This window comes from Corapipo altera, unplaced genomic scaffold, assembly GCF_003945725.1.
Source record: "Corapipo altera isolate COAL_440 unplaced genomic scaffold, ASM394572v1 1, whole genome shotgun sequence".
NCBI lineage: Eukaryota > Metazoa > Chordata > Aves > Passeriformes > Pipridae > Corapipo > Corapipo altera.
The window spans coordinates 15,294,629-15,317,715 of NW_020884873.1; the positions used below are offsets into that span (position 1 = coordinate 15,294,629).

The 23,087-nt window shown below is 43.0% G+C and overlaps 1 protein-coding gene across 1 annotated transcript in view; it reads right to left on the reverse strand.

The window, feature by feature from the left end:
• Positions 1–2,704: 2,704 nt before the first annotated feature.
• Positions 2,705–23,087, reverse strand: part of MYH9 (myosin heavy chain 9) — a 70,736-nt gene continuing 50,353 nt past the window's right edge. Inside the window, exons 17-41 of the mRNA XM_027654950.1 lie at positions 22,658–22,779; positions 22,214–22,283; positions 21,106–21,266; positions 20,279–20,387; positions 18,100–18,231; positions 17,240–17,446; positions 16,608–16,745; positions 15,987–16,110; positions 14,966–15,137; positions 14,168–14,380; positions 13,591–13,735; positions 12,899–13,105; positions 11,825–11,929; positions 10,439–10,591; positions 9,836–10,084; positions 9,129–9,341; positions 8,240–8,452; positions 7,725–7,886; positions 6,914–7,042; positions 6,482–6,570; positions 6,152–6,275; positions 4,868–5,076; positions 4,337–4,445; positions 3,854–4,026; positions 2,705–3,665 (exon numbers count right to left, since the gene is read on the reverse strand). Coding sequence (XP_027510751.1) covers positions 3,548–3,665; positions 3,854–4,026; positions 4,337–4,445; positions 4,868–5,076; positions 6,152–6,275; positions 6,482–6,570; positions 6,914–7,042; positions 7,725–7,886; positions 8,240–8,452; positions 9,129–9,341; positions 9,836–10,084; positions 10,439–10,591; positions 11,825–11,929; positions 12,899–13,105; positions 13,591–13,735; positions 14,168–14,380; positions 14,966–15,137; positions 15,987–16,110; positions 16,608–16,745; positions 17,240–17,446; positions 18,100–18,231; positions 20,279–20,387; positions 21,106–21,266; positions 22,214–22,283; positions 22,658–22,779 — 3,846 coding nt within the window. The 3' untranslated portion in view covers positions 2,705–3,547. The remainder of the gene's footprint in view (positions 3,666–3,853; positions 4,027–4,336; positions 4,446–4,867; positions 5,077–6,151; positions 6,276–6,481; positions 6,571–6,913; positions 7,043–7,724; positions 7,887–8,239; positions 8,453–9,128; positions 9,342–9,835; positions 10,085–10,438; positions 10,592–11,824; positions 11,930–12,898; positions 13,106–13,590; positions 13,736–14,167; positions 14,381–14,965; positions 15,138–15,986; positions 16,111–16,607; positions 16,746–17,239; positions 17,447–18,099; positions 18,232–20,278; positions 20,388–21,105; positions 21,267–22,213; positions 22,284–22,657; positions 22,780–23,087) is intronic.

Sequence of the window (23,087 nt, forward strand, 5' to 3'; positions counted from 1 at the left end):
CCACACTGTAACCTGCATCAGTGTATTTTCTGGTTTTTTTAGCCAGATTTATTACATTTAATGATCTGGTTTGCAGATCCTTTCTGCTAGCAGAACTGCCTGGTGCAGGGATAGGAATGTTTGAAATCAACATCATCACTTGCATTTCCTCAAACTATCTCTATGCCCTCCCTCTCATTCAGGCACTTCCAGCACTGGTTGGGATCAGCCCTGAGGCTGGAAGGTGCAGACAACAGAGCTCCAGCACCAACTTCCAGGAACTATTTTCTTGTAGGGCCCACAGATCAGGTCCCAGCTCAATATCTTTTGCACTATTATTACAGCCTTTGTAACCACTCACCTACTCATATTGTTCCCAAAATCCCGGGAAAAACTCTATGAAGCACTTAGCAGCTCTGGAAATCTACAGAAGAGCAACTAACCTGGAGCCACAAGAACTTCCTAGCTCAAGGTTGCACTCTGCAAAGTGGTAAATGTTGTAGGAGGCGAATTTTGTCCCTTCCATGAGGATGCACAAAGAGGTGCTAAGTTGAAGGAAAATACTGTGCCAGTGGAAATAAAAAAGACACGACTCATTTTGCACAGGAGAGAGCAGCAGCAAAGGACCGGCTCACGCATCACAGTGCAAAGGACACAAAAAGCAGCCTGAGCTTAAAAGGGTCAGCACCCTGTCAGCACGCAGGTTCTACTCTGTACCACATCAGTGCCTGGCCAGCAGTGTCATTTCAAGTTGATCCTATGATGGGAAGGCAATTTTAATGCAATTTAAAGGGCACACTGGTCACAGAGATACCCTGCAAGTTCCTGGTAAACACTTCAGAAAAAGATTGAAGTAGCTGAACCAGTAACCTCCCCGATGACAGTAAGTCCAGTCCTGTTTTTAACAGTGTATGTGCAGGACATCAGCACAGCAGTGCCTGTATTCCACACGCCATGAACCCTCTCCAGCCCTTCATGCCTTAATCCCTATCAAAGCTTTCAAAAGCTGTAGCTCATGTAACACAACTTCAAAAGTAGCTCATGCTTACACTGACCCCTTAATGGGACTGCACCCACTCATGCAGCAGTGTGTGGTGAATCTTCATGCCTCTTCCTGGCTGCACCCCCTCTTGGATTTTTTAACTTCTACTTACACTTATATTTCTTAATGAGAAGACTTTTTTTCCCCTCCCAACATTTGCTTAGACAGAAATCCCACCCTTTGGGAGCATCAGACACATGTGCTCCCCTGGGAAGGAGTTTACTGTAAGCTGCACCCTCCCTGCTCCTTGTTTGCCAGCACTGACCTTGGCAGCAGCACTTGCTGGCTGCACCAAGCCCTTCATGGTGAGTGCCAGCACTTCCTTCCCCATCACTGCCTGACCCAGCCCTGACCACAACTTGTAACTCAGACTTTCTCATCAAGGTTTAAATCTCTGCCAACACAGGGAAGGGACAAAGAGTTAGGAGGTGCTGGTGTCGCACACCAGCTTTTCATGCTGTGGCTGTAGGACCAGAATACACCTGTGGCACTTCAATGAGCCAGAAAGACCAGAACACCAGCACATTCTTCTTCACATTTCTTCTCAATTTCTAGCAAAAATGCAACAAAAAGGAGGTTTTCTGGGGACAAGCTCAAAGATGAGTGAAAGGCAGTTTTGCCAATCCATTCATTAAAATAGACTTCTAGACATATCTACTGCCTCCTCCATTATCCTTACCTTCCAGCGACTCCAGAGATTGGAAATAGGAGCAAAGCAGAGTCTGTTTGCATGTTGTTAGTTACAGACTCAGAAATACCATCTTCAGGCCAAGAACAGAGCTGGCTCAGCTCAAATTCACAGCCTTGTGTTTTGAACTGGTAACTCTCAGAAAGCGCACGAACAAGGTGCATCATCTCCTCCAAAATGCCCCGTGCTGGGCACTGCCAGCTGCCCTGGTGGTACACCCAGGGTGCTGTAACAGCCCAGTTCAGCTACAGAAGGTCACTCGGTGTCAGGGGAGGTCTGCAGTGCTGTGACAGGACAGGCCAACGCTCCGACACCAGACACCACCTCCGGAGGTGACACACGTGGTTGTCACCACACCCAGGAAAGGAGGGAAGGGCAACACACGCACAATGACTGCAGCACATGGATAATCTTTATTGGTAACATCAGTGGAGCACCAGTAAACCATTACTGACTGTAGTGGTGACACACAGCTGAGGCACATGCTAAGGCACTTTTATTATATAAAAAAATTTTAAATTCTTCTGTGACAGCAATTGGGACACGAGGCTCCCGCATTAGAGAGCTTCAGGCATACAGTATGGTGCTTCATATTTAATTATTTTTACTTTGCTCATAAGTAGGTCTAAATGCAGCATATACAATATGGTTAAGAATACAGGTAAATCCAGCAACCAGTGTACGGTGTAGAAAAGTAAAGACTATCTATATATAACCATGGTCCCGAGAGAAAGGCAGTGATAAAGACCTTTATTTTTTTTCTTAATTACTTATTACAAGAGATACAAAGGCCTTACATATATCTGTGCAGATTAAAGGGTTTTTAATATACTCTTAGTCAATGGTGCACAATAACTAATCCCAACCCCTGGTTACAGAGCAGGTGCAAGAGGCTTGGACATGTCAATAAGAGGAATTTCCCTCCCCTTATCCCCACCCTCTGCCCACTACCCTATTAAATTCCTCTAGATTCTATTACCATTAAATATATTTGGTCCCCCAGAGATTCTCGGACAAGCACAAGGACATTGTTCTGCTTCCCCAGCCTGTCATTAACTACTGGTCCACACTCAGATGGAACCGCTCAGAGGCAGAGACACTAACAGGACATCATTGCACTTTAGAGATCTGTCCAGACAGGAAAAATAAGAAGAGGGAAAAATGACGAAAAAATAAAAAGGAAAAAAACAAAGGAGAAAAAAAAGAAAAAAAAAAAAAGAAGAAAAGACAACTTTGGCAAGTCCTCCAGGTAACTGGTCCTGAGAGGAGCTTCCCTCTTCACCCCTCCCTGGAAACACGTGAAAGTAGAAAGGGCAAATTGCCATGGCCAAAGCACACCGTTTTCCTGAAACTGCTCCCAAACCATGTGGGTGGGCAGATTAAAAGAGGCAGAAGTCTGAGGTCACTGAACATGATTGCCGAAAGCAAACAAAGAGGGAGGGGAAAAAATACAGGAAGGAGCTTCCCTGCAGCTAGAATTGAAGACAAAAGGAGATTTACAGCAAAAATAATCTTTCCCTAAGCCCACTCCCTCCAAACTGTGTAAGGATGTACCAGCAGACATGGCACAGACAGTTCTACAGGCCTTTGTAGTAGCCAAACTGCTGGTCAGATTTCAGAACCCTGACTCTTTGGCATTAAATACAAAGAGGATTAGAAACTGGAAAGAGGAGAAAACTAGGAACACAGATGCCTGATGGCTCCAGATACACAAATCTGGGTTTGCTCTGCAGATCCCCAGCCAATTTAGGAGAGGGTTTGCCAAAAGTCCAATGGAAGAGGGGAGGGGGGTTGAATGGGTCACTCCCTCACGTGTAACCTGGGTCAAATGGGAGGACTTATTCAGTAGCTTTGGCTTCACCAGCATCTGCCTTGCCGTCCACTTCCTCATCGGAGCACTCTCCCGCACCCTTCCTGACAATACGACGAGTCACGACAAATGGCAGGTCCCCGCGCCTGGGGAAGGACAGACAGCATGTCAGCAACACAAGGCTTCACTGAACTCACCACACAGGGCAGCCTCTGGGTAGAGGTAAGGAAGCACCTGCCATGCTGTTTGCTGCGGGCAGCTGCCACCGGGAGCAGCTGCAGCAAGACTTCGCTGGACTGGCTGCCAAGGTATGGCCCAAAATGCTCTGCCTTACCTGAGTTTGCTCTTCAGGGAGCTGACTTCTCTATTCATTGCATCAGCTGTTTCAGTGGCATCCTCCAGCTCACGCTGGAGCTTCCTACGGGATGCATTGGCTCGCTGGGCCTCCTCTTCTGCTTCCTCAAGCTGGCGTTTCAGCTGCTTCAAGCGCATGTTTGCCTTGTCCGCCTGAGTGTGTACAGAGGAAAAAAAAATAAGAAATCATTGTTTCTCCAGAGTTACAGCACAGTAGATAAAGCAGCAAAAAGCAGAGTCTCCAAAGTCCTCTCTTCCCTTTCTGAAGGGAGCTGCCTAGGACTTGAGAGGTCTTTTCCTTAAAAGCATTACATTTTCATCTGTCTCATCTTGCAATTATTACAGTGACAGAAAAGAAGAGAAATCCATAGGATGGGTTAATGCTAGACCTCTGTTACACCCAGACAATGCCTCAGTCATAGCAGGGAAATCCTTCCCCCATGCTGCAGGTCACTATACCCACCTGATCTTTGAATTGCTCAGCATTACGCCTCTCATCATCCACCTGCAGCAAGATATCTTTCAGCTTCTTCTCGGCACGGCGCACTTGCTTGCTGGCAGCCTGGCGCTCCCTACACACAAACACAGGGATGCTCAGATAACACTGCTCATTGCCCCCAACAAATGACCTGACTTTGACAAATTAGAAACAAGAAGACAGGAAAACCTTCCATAATTCAGGAAAAAAGGGGATGGGAAGCAATGTTTCTCAGAAATGACCAAAAGACACTGATGTCACACAGATATGAGCCTTCCTGAAGCTACAGAGGGGCAGCAAGTGTATCATAGCTGCAGTTTTAGGAGTGGTTAGGTCCAGAACAAGCTGTAAGTCTCTACTGTGAAAAACAAGGAAGGTTTGCCAAGATCTTATTTCTATACTACCCAGTATACCTAGGATGAAGCTCTCACTCAGACAAATCAAAATTTTTTCAAAAGAGCCTAAAATTCCAGAATGCGTGGAAGCTTGTAAAACAGAGTTTCTACTAGAACATACTTTGTCTCCATGTCCAACTGCTCTTCCAGCTGCGCTATCTTTGCTTCCAAGGCTGTGATGGTAGCCTTGTACTTGGACTTCACGGCACTCTCCATCTCCTGCAGTTTCAGCTTGAGCTCCTTGTTCTGGCGCTCCATCTGCTGGCGAGCGTTCTCGTTCTTCTGCGCGTTGCTGCGCTCGGCGTTCAGGTCGGCGTTCATCTGATCGATCTGCAGAGAGAGGTAAAGGACTCAGCACAGCCAGTGCTCCAGCCTGAAAGGCTGATTTATTTCTCAGACTTGCAAAGAAAAAGAACCCTCAGGGTGAGCTGAATACTTGGAATAACTGATGCAGAGGGAGCTGTCTGCAGGCAGAGCACTTCTAAAAGTATCTTAGTTTACTCAGATTTTCAAAATAATTCCTTGAATAACAGGTTTATCAACCTCCTCTTAGGGCTAACTAAACTTGCCAATCACGTACACTACTCTCTGGAGTGAAGACCATGGTCTCACACTTCAGTCTTTGAATTACAAAAATCCTGAAGCAAGTGGATCCAATACATGTGCTTTACTAATTTATCATTTATTTGCTGTCTGTCTACTTCCACTACAAAGAAGCAGCTTAAAAATACTGACTTGCAACAGTGAAAGGGCAAGAACTCTGTCTACTTCCAAGCCAGGGCTCTGGCTCTCCTCTATCAGAGCAAATGAGCCACTTGGAAAACCATCAGCCTCCTTGGCTTTGGAGCACTAAGAAAACAACGTGCTTGACTCTTAAAGTTGGGCAGACAAAATATGGCAGCGAACAGGCAGATTAAGATCATGGTTTCTATAGCAGCCTAACAAATTTCATATGGTTAGTCCATTTGAAATAGCATAGAACTGGCAGAAAAGCAATTTTCCAAACACATTGTGGCATTGTTCAGCATGTCAAGCTGGAGCAACATGCAACGGATCCTCTTTCTCAATACCCCTTAGTAGAGAAAAAAGGGACTGGGAGGGGTTTTTTGGGTGGGGTTTGTTTGGTTGGTTTGCTGTTTTTTTCTTTTAAATAAACTTCGGAGATTATTCCAGATACCTAATGATTTAACATTATCAAAACATCAGTTTTGATAATGTTTGAGTTAACATCAGTTTTGGCTGCTATTTTCTGTATCATGGTTTTCAGCAGTTTCATCTTGCTCACACCTCTGGATTTCTGAGGGCCTGTACTGTACAAAAAGCAGCAGCTGGCATTACTCTGAGTGTTTGACAATTTACACAGACTGGATAACCCCTACTGGCATGGTGCAGCCTGAACAGGTACCTGAAGATTTGCCTTCTTGAGCCGGTCATTGATTATCTCTGTGTTGCCCTGTTCTTCTTCTAACTCCTCCTCCAGCTGAGCTATCCGTGCCTCCAGGCGTCTCTTCTCCTCCATGGCCAGTGCACTATAGGACACAGAATCACGAAAGCATTAAAGCAGCACTGATGGCATCAATGCCTTGGGGAAAATTCACCACTTGTATACAAAATAAGCTCAGTCTTTCCAGAGCAGAGAGGATAGAGTGTGTGCTGCAGTCTACACAAAAATAACAGCCTGCAAAGTATTTTCTCAAAGCAGCTCCTCCTCCTTTAAATGGGGAACATTACTCACCCTTTACCGCTGTTGTTGGCAATCTCATCAGCCAGCTCATCCCTTTCTTGCTGGGCCTGGCGCTTGGCACGCTCAGCAGCTGCAAGTTCCTGGAATGGAAATGAGACAGTCAGTGATCCAATAGGAAGCTACCAATTAATGCAGCATAGGAAAAAGTAGTTACTGGTAATGGCTGGTATGGTCTCTAGCAAGATCCAAAGTTAATTATATGACACAGTCTGTCCCTTCTCCACCCCACGGCTTCCTTTGCTTTGCACACTCAAACCACAGCTGTCAGGAAAGGGCCAAATTCTGCATTTTTAAGTGGACCTCATATTTGAGCAGAGCAAAAAGCACAGAAGAAAGGAAATAAAACATGAGCTTAGACCACTACATATACTTCTTGGCCAAAGAAAACAAACCAACCCTTGACTTGCATGCATATTCCATTACCTCCTGCAACTGGATCATCTCTGCCTCCATGCTCTTCAGTTTCTTCTCATTTTCTTTGGCCTGTGCCAGGATCTCTTCTCTGGAAGTACGTGTGTCCTCCAGTTCCCGCATGTAATCCTTCATTTGTGCCTGAAAAGGGAGAACAGAAATGGATGAATTTTAGAGCATTCACATTAACAACTTGGGTTTATTTGTCTTATGGGAAACACGGATGGAAAACGGAAATACAGATTCATTGCTCTTCAGCCACCAAAAAGGTTGCTGTAAAAACAAAAGGAATCATACTTTTCACTTTTCATGGGTAACAAGGATAAATATAAATGGAAGCAAACAGGACTGCTTATTTGCAGGGAAAAAAGTTTTCTCAGATAAAGAGAGGAAGGGAGGGTACAGGACGCTTTCTAGCGAAGCAATGGAATGGCCATTTTAGGGAGGATTTAGGGTTCTCTCTAGCAACAGATCAAGAACTGCCTGCAGAAATTAAAAAAAGCACAACAAAACTGTCTTGGGGCAGGTTCTAAATGTTATTTATAGTCTTCTAGCTTTGCAGCTCTGTAATCCTTTCCAAAAACACTGACCTGAGGCAAGCACTAGAATGCACTTTGCCTACAGCTTGTCTCCCAGGGAGTTAAACAGGCAGATTGGGATTAGAAGGATGTTTGAAATGCCAATAAATATTTTGTGGTAAATTGCTACAAGGTTCTGCTGTTCTTGTGACACTGATGCATGGTTCTCATGAGGTGAAACCCTGTATCCTGTTTCCCCAGGTAAATGCTCTACGCTGACAGTTAAAGCCGTTGCAGTGTCTCACCTGCAGTTTGCGGAGCTGCTTGATGGCTTCTTCACGATTCTTGTTAGCAGTGTCTATGTGGCTTTCCAAGTCCTTCAGGTCCAGCTCTAACTTCTTCCTGGCAGCCACAGCCATGGATCGCTGTTTTCGTTCATCTTCCAATTCCGCCTCCATCTCCCGAACCTGTGTGAAGAAACACAGGCATCAGCATTTCAGCTCCTTCATTTCCCAACACCCACTTTTCACATCCCCCTTTCAAACGCTACATAAGTGCAAGCATGTGACTTGTCTTCATTCTTCCTGGCAGGGGGATGGGGCTAACATTCCTCACTAATAAAGCCTCACGGGTTCCTTTGATAGACAAAGGCTGTTTCAACAATCACACACACAAGGGAGAAAGTCTCTCACAGCTTTGCAGTGCTGCCTGGAGTGTTACCACTAACAACACTCTGGATTGGCACTGTCTGTCTAATCATCTTTGGACACAAGTGCTTTTATGTACAGAACACTTTCAGGATTTACAGAGCAATTTTTACCTGTCTGATCAGCTGTTTCTTCTTCTCTTCATTCTGTTCATCACGTCCCTGGAGGTCCCGGTCAAACTGTGCCTTCATAGCCTGTTGGTTCACTTCTAGCCGCAGTTTGGCATCCTCTGTGGCCTGCAGTTCATCCTCCAGCTCTTCCAGCTGTGTCTTCATCTCCTCCACCTGCTGCTCCAGGGCTCTCTTAGCTTTCTCCAGCTCGTGGACCTACAGCATAGTACCACACATGAGGCTTCCTCAAAGAGTGCAGACAATTTAAGCTACCCTAACAGCAAAAAAGACTAAGAACAGCCACCCACATCACACAGAATACCAGAACACTGTATCTGTCCCTTGTATTAAGGCAGATGCGAGCTGCCAGTCTGAATCACAATTACTGTTAGTTCTGGTCATGTATATGTGGTGGTGGGGAGAAAGAGAAAAGCATCTGTCAGCCCAGTCCTGACTTACTGCAGACTTATCAGAGCCAGACAACTCTGGTTCTGAAAGAATTCAAGAAAATACTTCTTGGTCTCTGATTTTGCTCTTTTCCTTCCATACACATAAGGTTTTTTTGTCTGGAAATATTGGGGTTAATGTCTTCCACTGCCTGGCTAATCACTGTATTTTACTTATTAGGATCACAGCATAAGGATATCTGCACAAGGATATCAGTTAATTTTCAGTTTGTCAGTACCTCATTTGGGCCATTTCCAGGCTCTTCCAACCCATTTTTCCCACTTATTAATGTAACACAAACATAACACTCACAAACTCACAATGTATCCGGTATTCTCTACAACATCCCTCTGTGTTACCACGAGCATAAGCTTTTTACAGTAGTAAAGTAACAGTATCACCTGTGTGACATTTCCTGCCCAAATGAATTTAGCTTCATACTTACACTTTTCCCAACATCATCCTTTGAACTCATCAGATCTTCCATCTCTGCGCGGAACTGCTTATTGACTCGCTCCAGCTCAGCCTTCTGCTCTATGGCTTCTTCCAGGGCTCTGGCCAAGGAGAGGGCCTTAGTCTCCTTCTCACGGGCTTCTGCCTCAGCGCGGTCCCGTTCTTCTGCATACTTGGCAGAGATGGTCTTCTCCTCAGCCAACAGCTACAAGAGCACAGCATCAGTATTCTGAGAAATTACTGATAATTTTCTAACAAGGTAAACATGCATCTTTTCATCAGAGCCTTCTTAATAGTCTTCTTCTACAGATAGAAGGAATCAAGAAAATACAGCTTCACAGAATGAGGCATGGACCCCTTCTTTAACAACTGTGATGACCCCAAGTAAACAACTCCTGATTCCCTAGGCCTCCAACCTATTATTTCCAACTTTCTCTCAGAGATGATCTGCAAACAGTGCTTCAAACTCAATCTTGGTTTTGATATAAATGTTATCCCTTTGGGAAAAGGAACGTTACTAAGCTTCCTATGCATAGAACAGAATTGATTTACTTCTATTAAAGCTTGTTTCTCCACTCTACATACTCTGCCTTAGTTCAGAAAGAAATAAGCATTCTCCAAGCAGTATTGCTTAAATATTTTTAAAGCAGACCTGTCACTAAGATGCACCTACTGAATAACCAGTGACTGAAGCCATACCTGATCAAACTTCTTCTGCTTCTTCTCTAGGTTGGAAACGATCTGCCGCTGATGATCCAAGTCCACAGCGAGGTCATCCAGCTCTTGCTGCAGGCGGGTTTTTGTTTTTTCCAACTTGTCATATGCAGCTGTCTTCTCGTCATAACGCTGGCTCAAGCCCTCCAAGTCCTTCTGCAGCTTCTTCCTGGCTTCCTCTGCTGACTCAAGGCAGCCCAGACCATCATCCATCTTCTTCTTTGCATCTATTGCCTAAAGGACAAAGATTGTTCATGAAGCCACGCCACGAGTAACGCTATGTGCAGTTTACTGTCACCAGAAGTTTAGGATATAAGTCTGCTTATTTCTGAAGGTACTACTACTCCCTCACATAATACTGTATGATTGAATGCCCAAAGGAGTTTCTGGAGAGAAATCTACAACCAATTCATATGATTATCATCAGAGATCTTCTCGTCTCTTCTTTCACCCAAATCAGCAGGATCACCCTTTCCCAGGAAAGGTTGTGTTATTAGAAGCCAAGTCTGCATTTAGATTTTACTTCCCTCAAGACAGACCTGCACTTATGCTTCTTCTCAAAAATCACTGGTTTATGGGACTCTGTACCTGTTGCTGAAGAATAGAGATCTGTTTCTCCAGGTTTCTCTTTGCCTCCTCTTCTTCTTCCAGCTGCTCCTTGAAAGCATTCTTCTCATCCTCCATTTGCTTCAGCTTAGTGCTGAGACTCAGTTTTAGGCGAGTCTCCTCCTGCAGCAGCTCCTATAAAGCAAACACACCAGTGGAATTCAGCACCACTCCTCGGCTTTAAAGGCTCACAATCCTCATCCACTCTCTCCAGAATGAGTACTTCTGAAGTTGAGTTTAAGTATGCAACTTAATTCACAGATAAGACAACCGAAGGCAGAATTTAAATAATTGTCTTCCAGTGATATAGTATAGAAATAAAATATTCAGAAGGGTCTTGTTTTCTCCTACGGTCAAATCATTAAAGTATACTCATAACCACACAAGCCTTTCCACAGTCCTTTCTCAAGTCCCCCAAGTAGCACACAAAGTATTAAAACCTTTCCCAACAATAGCAAACCTGTACTCTGCTATGTGTCTTTCTCATATTCCATTACCAAAGGAACAGACAACAGGCCAAAATGCTCTAGCATGGTCAAAACCAACACTGGTATTAGCAGAAGTGTACAGCACTGGTCATTTACCAGCTTAGGGCACAACAACATTGACTGACTTATGCTGCCAGTGCTTGAGCTGAATGATCTGTAGAGACTGACCAATCTTTAAACTAGTGCAGAATTTTTATATTGTGCCCTATCTTTTGAGCCTGTTTTTTAAAAAAGAGTAGTAAGTAGACAGAACATCAAGGACTGTTCGAGGTCACTTAGTATCTGAGGTTTGATGCTCCTCCTTTCCCTTCCAACCTGCTTAGTACTCCATGCTTTACTGAAAGTGTCACACTCTACTAACTGTAAATGGCTGCTTCAATCCCAAAGTCTAAGGATGATTTATTTCCAGAAAAAATACCAAGTTATTTGAATCTATCACTTCCCCAACATCCACGGAGAATTAAAAAAAATTCTGCTTGACAAATTTACTGGAAATCACACACATATGCAGACACAAAAAACCCTGTCAAATACTTGACTATGAAGATCTCAAACAAGAACCTAGCATTCCAGTCAGTTCTAGCACTAAAGAGCTCTCAGGCAGAAAGGTGACAGAGGAGGACTTCTAAATCCAAGATGGGGAAAAGTCACATATGTTGCATATACTGAGGAAGCAGAAGGAAGATAAACAGTTTGTTTCTGTACGAATGCTCCTAATACCACGTAATATAACCCCTAAGCAAAAAAAATCCAGACTCAAAGCTTTGAATTGCTGTATATCCAGTACTTAATGGTGTCCAGAGTGATTTCTCACTTTAACAATTTGTAATGGACACTGGTTGCACCACACATAGTTGCCTTGGGTTTCCAAAGCTCTCACCTGTGTATCCTGAAGCTGTGATTCCAGAGCAGAGAAATCTTTTGCTAATTTGATTGATTTGCTGTCAGATTGGTTCAGAAGACCTGTGACATTGTCCAACTCAACCTGAAGGAGAGATCAGAGTATCAGTTACTGAATGCATCAGCAAAAACAAAGACAGGAACGGGTGAGCAGCTACGAGACCCAAAAGTGAAAACTGAGGCACCTCTGAACAGTAAGGCATGTGTATATAATCTCTCAAGGAATGAATACATAATTTCCAAAATCCCAGGAATTAAATATGAGAAGTTGAAAAGAGAACTTTACTTGAGATCACCTCTGTTGCAAAAGCCTTCTGGTTTTGGTTGTTTTGCGTTTTTATAAGGCCTATATGGGATTTTAGACAGCCTGGTAAGCAATTGTAAAAGCTTATATGTAACTAACTCTCTTCTATTTTAACTGCTTCAGGATTGTATCTAGAGTCTCAAAATTACATTTTCACACTCCAAAAGATAGTGCATACACTGCAATGCTCAACTTTTAACGACAACTCTCCACAAAGGAGAAGGCCAAAGACAACATTTTATGTGACTCAAAGGGATTTGTTGTTCCTTTGAAAAAATGAGGAGAAACCCTAAGTTTCCACATCACCCTTGAGCCACTCCTCAACACCATCAACCACATTACAAAGCTTCAAGACACTTTCTTCCAGGTGAGTTGCACGATCACCAGTGTGTCTGTGCCACTCTAGGTCCCCAAGCAGCTGAATGCTCACAGAACTGTGCTGTGCAAACCACTGCACGCTGAAGGGGTGCAGACATGCTGACTCTTTCAGGCTTACGAAACTCAAATGGCAACTGGTTATTTCACCTTCTCAGGGCTGCTCAAGGTAAGTGACATCAATCCAAATATCCTGGTCTGGCAATGAGTTAAGGAATTTGCACAGTCCTTGGGAAGCAAACTGTGGATTTGCTTTTTGTAGGAACCTTATCCTCAGGAGGAACAAGATTTGTCAAATAGTTACGAGGAGGTACCACCCTACAATCTTTTCTCTCCAGCCCTGGGCTGAAGATAAGGAAAACCCAAGCCACTCACCTGCAGTTTGTTAACCCTCTCAGCCAGTTCAGTCTTCACTCTTTCGCCTTCTGTGAATTTCACCTGCAGTTCCTGGAGCTGAGCATCGACCTTTTTCCGCTTGTGCTCAGCATCCCCTTTGCCCTGCAGAAGAGCCTTCACCTCATTGGACAGTTCAACCTTCTCACTTTCCAGAGCTTGTTTTGCTTTTTCAAGATTTGCTTTCACCTGAAGAGGAAAACAAAAAGCAGCAAAACCCCTCAGACTTTAGATATGGCCACTGAGTACATGTTTTTTCCAACAAGCAAGCTAATGTTCAATGTTTAGCAGCTAATTTGTAGACTGCTTATTCAGAAAAAACAATTTGAACTGCCTGCTATTGATAAGTAGGAAACAATCTAATACTCAGAGAAGACAACAATACAGAACAAAGTCTTGCACCATCAGATTTCCTAATTAAAGGTGGTACAAGTCAACAAGTGCTAGCAGTGAAAAGAATGTCTTGGCTGTGCAGTATAACATGCCTGACGGTGTAAAAAAGAATGAACGAAACTATTTAGAACAGCTTTATATATGCTTCATAGCAAAAAATGATCTACCAAGGGAAGAATACATGTATCAGAGGCCTAGTATCATGAACACTTCATGCTCTTCTGCAGCTCTCATTTCAGAGAGGTTGACTGCTTTGGCCTTGTGTTTTCTGTTTCACATACCCGTTTGGTTTGTTCTAACTGCTCTGCCAGCTCTTCAATAGCTTGTGAATGCTTCTGCCTCATCTCTTGGATTTGAGCCTCATGAGTCTTTGCCTCATCTTCAAGAGTTTTCTTCAAAACCGTTACTTCTTGTTCTCTCTTTGACCTGAAAAATTCACAAATTCCACTTGGATGCCAAGGAAGGAAATCAAGCACAAGTGTATATCCACCAACAGTACCTCTAATGCAGGAAAGTGCCATGGTCTGTTTAGCCCTACAGGCTATAAAGACACTTTTCAAAGTCAGCACTTAGCATTGCATCCTTCCTAAGCACAAGCTGGTAGCATTACTTTCAGCCTGAAAGTATGAACATTTCCGGGGTACCACCAACACTTTGGTTAGGGAGCAAATCAACTTTCTTACATCAGGTGAGGTAATGCAGTCTGGACTACAGCTTGCACACTACCGAGGCTGCCAACCAGCCTACCCTGACAAAGGCAAAGACTTGCTATGGTAAGAGACTGAATGCACCAGCATTTATTAAAAACAGTCAAAACCAAACCCAAATAAAGATAACACAGCTCCATGTTGGAGTTACCTCAGCTCTTGCTGAGCAGCTGTAGAATCTAGTGTGTCTTCTAGCTCTGTTTTCAACGCTTCCAGCTCTTCTCCCAGATCCCGCTTCTGTTTTTCAGCTTTATTCCTGGATGCTCTCTCTGACTCCAGGTCTTCCTGCAACTCAGTGATCTGGGATTCAAGTTCCCTGATCTTTTTCAGGGCCATGTTCTTCTGAGCTGCCTCTTCTTCCACTCTGTGTTCAACATAAGGTTTTGGTCAGAGCCAGACTTAAACCATACACAAATTAAAACGACCTGTCTTACCAAGAATAATCAAGAAAAAAAGCTGGTTTTGGTCAGCTCTACAATATTACATTCGGACTTTGATCCATACATGATCTGCAAATTCTAAGCTCTATTTCCCAATACTTGAGAGAGCACAATTTCTTACCTCAAAGAAGGGAACAGAGAGAGACTAACAGAAGAAAGCAGAAGAAAAAGCACCATTTTACATTGGAAATTGGACACTTAACTGAATAGATGAATAAAGTAACTACCAGAGAGACAGTGTGTTGACACTACTTTTTAACCCCATCTGAAATATTACTGCTCCAGTGAAATGCATGCAGTGCCCATTACATTCATAGTCTAGTTCTGTATGGAGAATGTAGCAGTGAGCAGCAGCCAGAGAACTCTAACGCTGAGGACATGGATCTTTAACAGTGCACAGGCTAAAATACAACATCCACAAACTGCATTTAGTCCCTATTCCAAGTGACACAAGACAAGAAATACTTCCCAACCTGGTGGTCCCTGAACCCCGCAGGTCAGGTTCTCACCTAGCTAAGGCTGCCTGCAGCTCCTCTTCCTTCTTGGCCAGTTGCATTTTGAGTTCTGCAATCTGAGCCTGCAGCTCAGCAATCTGGTCATGCAGATCACTGGAGTCCCCTTCAAGCTTCCGACGAGTCTTTTCCAATTCCTGCCTCTGCTTTTCTTCGCGTCGCAGGCGTTCTGATGAAGATGGGCACATGTTTAGTTACACAGATGACATATACTCAAAGAACATTGTAGGAACAGAGAAAAATAGATGTATTTAAGCAATAGTTTCTTTCCTAATAATACAACTGTCCAAACTGTAGCTGGAGTGCATTGTTCTGTCAGGACCTGTACATGCAACTACCCCCATATTTTGCTCTCAAACCACATCTGGGCAATTCCCTTCCCCTCACCTTACAGCCAAGCCTCCTTCCCCCTTTTCCCTGTAAGATTGGCAGCACAATGCCAGTCTCACACCATACAGGCATAAGCACTCATCAAGTGATGCTGAACACAAGGTCTACTCCCCCTTTACTGAAGCTAAAGAGGCTGGCTCCTGCTGTGTTAACCTGGGCAGTCTCCAGATGAAGAGCCTCCTAGAACTCTGAAGAACTTGTGCAAACAGGCTATCAGAAACAGCACTAACCCTGACAGACTGATGCTGCTGGAAGTAGAAAAGTGGAGACACTTCCACAGCAGGAGAAGAAAGAGAACCAGCCTCTCTTCTCCATTGGCCTGCTGCATTAGAGAGGATTTTTATTTAGATCAAGGGCTCAGCTGACAAGGCACATAACCTTCAGCCAGCCAGTGCACAGCTCTATCAAATCAATCAATAGCTTACACACTATGGACTGATTTTTAACCCCTCAGAAACTGGGAAGAACTAAAACTCTAGAAATGAAACTGAAGTTCAACAAATTTTAACAACACCTGAAACTAATTAGACAAGGTCTTTGCAGAATCTGTCTTTAATCTTAACAAACAAACAAACAAACAAACAAAAAACCCCAATCCAAAAAAACTCCAAAAAAACCTCAAAATCACCTTCAAGGTCTGTGATCATGGCCTCATGCTTATTCTTGAGTTTGGCTAAACTCTTAGATTTCTCCTCTTCCTCTGTCAGGTTTGTTGTAAATTCAGACATTCTGTCTTCCAACAGTTTCTTTTCCTGCAAAATTGAGAGGGCAGTGTCAAAGCAGTAGCTGGAATTATAGGATATTTTGCCAGAGCTGACTCTGCATAGAGATGTCAATGTCCTGAGTGCCTACTCCTGCTACAAACTCAGAAAGAAAAAAATCCTTTCAGGATCACAGACAGTATTCAAATAAATTTGAATTTAAATTAAAGATTTGTATTTGATGGTCCTTTCAAAACTGAAAGGGAAGTCTGTTAATGAAATAACTTGATACTGCTTGGCATAACAATGTATCAGAAAATGTTTGCTCATAGATCATTATTTAGTCAAGGCTACTTAAATATCACACAATAGTGACTGTCAAGAATACAACCAGGCAGTTAATTTCAAAAATTCATGTCAGAATACTCAAAGACAACATGAATTAATTAATAAAATTCCCTGTAAGAGGGGAAAGGTCAACCTTTGGAGGGTGGCTCCAAAAATACTTGTGTATTTTTAGCTTGTGGAAGAAGCTGCAGGAGTCTTACCTTAGCCAATTTGAGATTCTGATCTTCCAGAACTAGCACATCTTCTTCCAGTTTCTTCAATTTGGCCTCTGTGGTCACTTTTTCTAGCTGCAGCTTCTGCCTTGCACTTTCCTCTTCTTCGAGCTGCTCCTCTAGTTCCTTCACAACACACACAGAAAAGCAAGGTGTTGGTCAGTGCTGCTCACCTACCCATGTAACAGCACAGGGGCAATACTAAAATGGAAGGTTTCTTCACCCTTTCTTCAAGGTTTTATTAGTAGCTCCTAGAATGACATCTCTGTCATGACTTAATGCAACATACTGCATCCTAACCAACAAGCTTTCTAGCAGGATAGACGATGCTATATTTTGCAAAGAACACTACCTTTCCTAAAACAAAGCAAAGACTCCTCTAATTATTTGAGAAGTGGCCATCATCTTCAGGAACAGAATAGCTCGTTCCAGATGACTGACTGAATGCCTCAGGCTCAGCACCAGAATGGCTGCATTCTATTACTGTTTCCACTGATAGATTTTTCTATGCCTTTTTTTCCCCCTGCTCTCTTTCGTTTCCCTCCAAGTTGAGACAAAAGAACAACTCTAACCTTTACTAACCTCTTTACTGACAAGAGATAGCATTCCTAAGGTATTACCTGGATGTTCTGCTGCATTTTCCTCTTTTCAGCCTGAAGAAGTTGACACCGTTCTTCCTCTTCCTCCACCCTTGCTTCCAGGTCATGACATATCTCCTCCAGTTCTTGTTTCTTGGCTGTCAGGCGAGCTCTTATCTCCTCAGCTTCAGCACAGAGTTCAGTTTCTGCTTGCAACTGTTCCTGAAGCTGCATCTTCTCTGCCATTAGCTACATTGGATGCAAAGCCACAAATAAGACAAGCTCCAACTTACCAAAGCACTTAGCAATCTGTGTTAAGTGAAGTTATGTGCTCCTGTGTTCCACAGCTACACTTTTAAACACTGCAGCACTCCTCTGCTCCTAATCAAAAGCTAAATATCAAATCACAGTTTCAAGTGTTCGTTCTCATTCACAAACCACATGATGCAACCCCATATCATGTTAGCCTTCACAAATTTCTCAAGACCATATCCATTTGAAATAAGGATATTGTCTATTTCCCCCTGCAAAAGTAATGAATAATTAACAGCCCTACAGAAAAACAATTCTGCTTCCACCTTCTGTGTTCCAAACAGAAAGGATTCCATTAAAGATGAAACTGAATTCAACCAGCTTGCTACAATACATAGCCAAAGGAGACTTTTCCTCACATAATGTCTCTAGAAGAGCAATAGGTGGTCACTGTACAAAATGACCTGCTGGAGGAACTAAGCTGGGAAGAGGGGCAAAGCAAATTGACCAAGATGGCAGCCAAGTCCCACGTTTCAGCAAGCTGCAATCCTGCAGTTTGTCCATCAGACCAAGAAAGCAAAGGAGGTGTTCTCAAGCAGTTAGACAAGTATAGAGAGAACAACTTTTACACATCATATTTTCAAACTCACCTGAGCCTGGAAGGTCTCCATCTCAGTCAGTCTATTTTCTGCAGCTATCTGCTTCTCCTTGACCTTTATTAGTTCTTCTTCCTTGGCCATCATCTCCTCTTCCTGTCTGCTTACTTGCAGAAGGGGCTTCACCTGAAAGGGAAACCAAGGGAATGAGATGTATACAAGGAACAAGGGAAACATAAAGAAATGCTCTTGCACTTGATAAGCATTGAATAAAAAACCATTTTTATTCATATTTGAAGGACTGACCAGTTCTTTTTTGTGAACATCAGGGGAATCAGAGGACTAGATATCATCTACTCTGTCAACAGCACACTTTCTGCCTGTCCATCTATTCCCCCAGAATGGGATGCATAAGGAAAGGGTTCAGTAATTTCCAGACCCTCAAGGGTTAAGAAGTAATAGGAAGAGAATAAAAAAGTTGCGTAAGGTATTTGACACAGTCCCCCACAACATCCTTCTCTCTCGACTGAAGAGATATGGATTTGATGGGTGGAGTGCTTGGTGGATCAGGAACAGGCTGTGTGGTTGAATCCCGAGGGTAGTAGTCACCAGCTCAATGTCCAGCTGGAGACTGGTGACAAGCAGTTCCCTCAGGAATCCTTACTGGGACCAGTGTTATTTAATATCTTCGTTAATGACACAGATGAAGGGACTGAGTACACCCTCAGTAAATTTGCAAATAACACCAAGCTAAGCGGTGCCACTGATGCACCAGATGCCAACCAGAGGGACCTGGACAAGCCTGAGAAGTGGGCCCATGGGAATCTCATGAGGTTCAATGAGGCCAAGTGTAAGGTCCTGCACCTAGGTCACGGCAATCCCCTGTTATCAGTATAGGCTGAGAGGTGAAGGGATTGAGAACATCCCTGTGGAGAAGGACATAGAGGTTTCTGGTAGATGAAAAACTGGACATGAGCTGGCAACGTGTGCTTACAGCCCAGAAAGCCAATTGTGTCCTGGGCTGCATCAAAAGCAGTGTGGTCAGCAGGTCAAGGGAGGGGATTCTGCCCCTCTAATCTGGTGAGGTCCCACCCTGAGTAATGACTGTGTCCAGGTCTGGGGTACTCAGCCTGCTGGAGTGGGTCCAGAGGAGCATCACAAAAAATACCATAGGGAGCACCTTTCCTATGAAGACAGGCTGAGAGAGTTGGAGTTTTTCAGCCTGGAGAAGAGAAGGCTACAGGGAGACCTTATAGCACCTTCCAGTACTTAAACAGGGTTTCTAAAAATGATGGGGTCAAACTTTTTAGAAAGCCTGTTGTGATAGGACAAGGAATAATAGTTTTAAACTAACAGAAGGTAGATTTAGACAACATATAAGGAAGGAATTTTTTACAATGAGGGTGCTGAAACATTGGAACAGGTTTTTTTAGAGGTGGTAGATGGATACCCCATCCATGGAAACTCATAGTCAAGTTGGATGGGGCTCTAAGCAAACTGATCTAGTTGAAGATGTCCCTAGTTATTGCAAGGGGGTTGGATTAGATGACGTTTAAAGATCCCTTCCAACCCAAACTACTTGATAATTTTATAAAAAGACAAACAACATCCATCTCTGTGCCTACCCCATAAAACCCCTTAGAAGTAATTTCATAGGAAGGAGAAGAAAAGTTTAAACTCTGCTCTCAACTCTCATTTAGCTGCAAAGGCTCAAGGCTAAAAAGCAAGAAATCCCACGGATTTAGAAAAGAGACCATTTCTTCATGTGTTCATTGTCTTTATAAAGGCAAAATATCTAGAAGTATTACAGTAAGATCAGACCTCAGTGCTTTTCCTTTGCTCTTATGACCCTGGACAAAGAGATGGCAAGCCACCCCCATAATAATAATTTTTGCCTAGTTAAATTGACTAGTCACATGGCAAGTGACTCTCTGAAGTGCCACACCATCAAAGCAAGTGATCCCCTTACTCTTCTTAGGCATAAAACATTAAAAGATGACTTCTGCTTTTCCACAACATTACTTGGATATGGTGTTGTATCTGATTTATGCATAGATATGCATGTGACATATTGCACAGCTACAAAATGTACTATGATATTCTCTGCCTAAATAAATCAAGGTGTAGTTTCAAGCCAGCCCAATTGCAGAGGGAGTGCTTTTTGTGCTCTGGTTCAACCTGAGAAGCAGAAATTGCAACCAAACTGTTGAAATTGCAAAGGGAAAAATATTACCTTGGTGAACAACCTCCACCACTGCCAGTTCCGCAGTTTCAAATAGGCAGCACAGTTTCTCTGAAGCACTTTCATAGCTGTCAATTGCTGCTGGCGCTTGGCAAATGCTCTGCAAAGTAAGAGGAAGTCAGACAAAGGAAAACACAGCAGCACACAATGCTCATCACCAAGCCCTTTCCAAGATACTTCTATGTTTTTTCTTTAGAAGGTTCTCTCCTAAAAAAACAGCAAAGTTTTCAGTGAACTTTCTTTCTTTTTAAGTTTTTTTCTGCTCAGGTAAGAGTGGCTATTCTTTCCTTTGTTCAATTTCCTATCTAATAATTTTTTTTCCCTATTGTCTTCTAATCTGAAAAGCCTCACTATTTTCACTTCCAGAAAGGGAGATCTGGAACAGAGGTGTGTCTTCCCACTGAACTGACAGGTACTACTTTTGTTTTTACAACTGTACCATTTGCAGCCCTGCCTAGTAGCTTATGAGAAATCCTACACCTCCTGGATCAGTACTGTATTAAGACCTTTTCATTTTCACCTTTGCAATTTGCAACACTTTTGTCAAAAACCTGGTCTGCTGCATAATATTCTTATAAAGAGGAATAGACTTCATTGCTCGGGTAGTTTCTGGGATAGCAGCACATAGAGATTCTGGCAGGTGCCAGAAGTCTAGCCTTACAGAGATGAAAAAGCTCTAAAGGATAACAAACTGTTAATTATACACAACAAATAAATCATGACCTTTCTGGCAAAAAATATTTTCTAGTTACCTTTTCTTGAAGATAAACTTGTACATGAATAGGAGAAATATGTATTGGAAAAATTATGGTACTTACTTTCTGGCCAGGTAGCCTCTGCAGCATGCTTGGAAGCCAATTATGACATCTGTGATCTTCAGGTCTCTCTCTTCTTCAAGATGAGCAAGGACTCCAGCTCTGAAAAACACTTTACTCTGTCCAATTCTGTAAAGGTTGGAATCCAGCTCCAATGCTTTGATCTAAAATGAGAGAGAGAAAAATTCATGTCCTGCAAAGGCTGCTTCATGTGAAACATCACAAAACATATTTGTGTCCCACGACTGTATGACATCCCTTCCCTACAACGAGCTGCTCAGGCCAACCAAAGTTGCTAACTCCCAATAAAGTCCTGCTCTGTCCTAATTAGGAGGAGTCTGAGCTCAACCAAGCACAGCATGAAATGGAGGTAACCACAGACAGAAAACATGACAGAAAACACTGTTTTATACAACATCACATCAAGCACCCAGAATACAAGGAAGCTGTGAGGAACATGTTTAGTCCCTAGAGTCCTCTTCCTTTCCTAGAGGAAACACATATGTTGATCCTTCCTAATCACTTTCCCCAGCCCTCATCTATGTCAAAAAAAGACACCCCAACCCAACCTTCCTTCCAGGGATTTGCTGTCAACGCTTATAATAGTTAAGAATAATGAGCTATACTCCCTTCAGACAGAAAAAAGGGAATCCCTTACAGCCAAATTCAATTCAGTCTCCCCTAATCATCAAGCTAGAGCCAAAGCTCTTCCTTTGAAGCAGGCAATTCTGCAGAAATTAATTGGAGCCTTCACTGAAAGCATTTGTCAACAGCAGGCCATTACAAAAATTTTATTGAAGCTTATACTTTAAGCATGTGCTAGAGATAACATTAATGCTCATAAGCATTTGGATTCTATGAACGCTGCTGGCATCTCAAAGTGTATGCACCTGTGGAAACAGAAAGATCCTCTTTGCCTAAGATTACTGAACCTCATGCTAGCCAAAAGCCTCCATCCATGAAGCCAAGAGAAGGCTTTTTGCAACCCTCTCTCAGACAAAACATTTGACTTTGGAATTTTGGTCTGATATATTTAGCATTCACAACTCCAACTTTTAAATCACACTCCTAAAGCTTATTCTATTCAAGTAGAGTTTCTGGGATGTCTTACCATTAGCACGCAAGCCTGCTTTCCATCCATAAATCCTTTGGGAATTGCATTTGGAGTTAAGATTTCATATCTGAAAACGAGAAAGCATCAGACCAGTTACACAAGTATATTTTAAAACAACAACAAACAAAATAAATCAGTATGCATTCCTATGCCATTATGAGTTTGACAGTTTAGAGAAAAAAATTCTAGGAATTCTCTCCCTATTCAACAGAGTATGAAGCAGCAGCCTTAGATGGAGTCCTCTACACCTCACCTTAACTACATCCTTACTAGAGAAGTCAAAGATGCTTTTGGAAGGCTTAGTGCCAGGGAATACCAAGATACAGATGTGCTGCCTTTGAAAAATTGGTGATCTAGTTGCAATAAAATACTTCAATTTTTGTACTTTTGTCTAAACTTTGCCAGGGCAAAGACTGCTTTGGATTCTTTCCTAGGGCTCACCTTTGTCTGAATTCCTGGAATACAACTCTGTTGGGGAAACCTTGACGACAAATACGGATTCCCTCCAGCACTCCGTTACAGCGAAGCTGGTCGAGGACCAAGTGGGGATCTAGTTTTCCAGCCTAGTGAGGAAAATGTATATTTTATAAATACCACAAAGTTTTTACAAAAGGGGCTTACCCCCTTGCCTCTCTCTCTTTTTTCGTAAAGCAGTCAGTTCTCTCTTTTCCAGTTAGAAACAACTGAAAGCTTTTATGCCACCTTATGAAGAACTGCAAAGATCAGTCTCCAAAATTTTAGTAAGTATACAGTTCTTTAGGACAACCTTAAAAAGATACCCCGAGAAAAGAGGACCTCTTCAAGATCTTTTGCAAAACCTGACAAAAGATAGCAACCCAGCCACATGCCCCAGGAAGCCCAGGTAAGACTG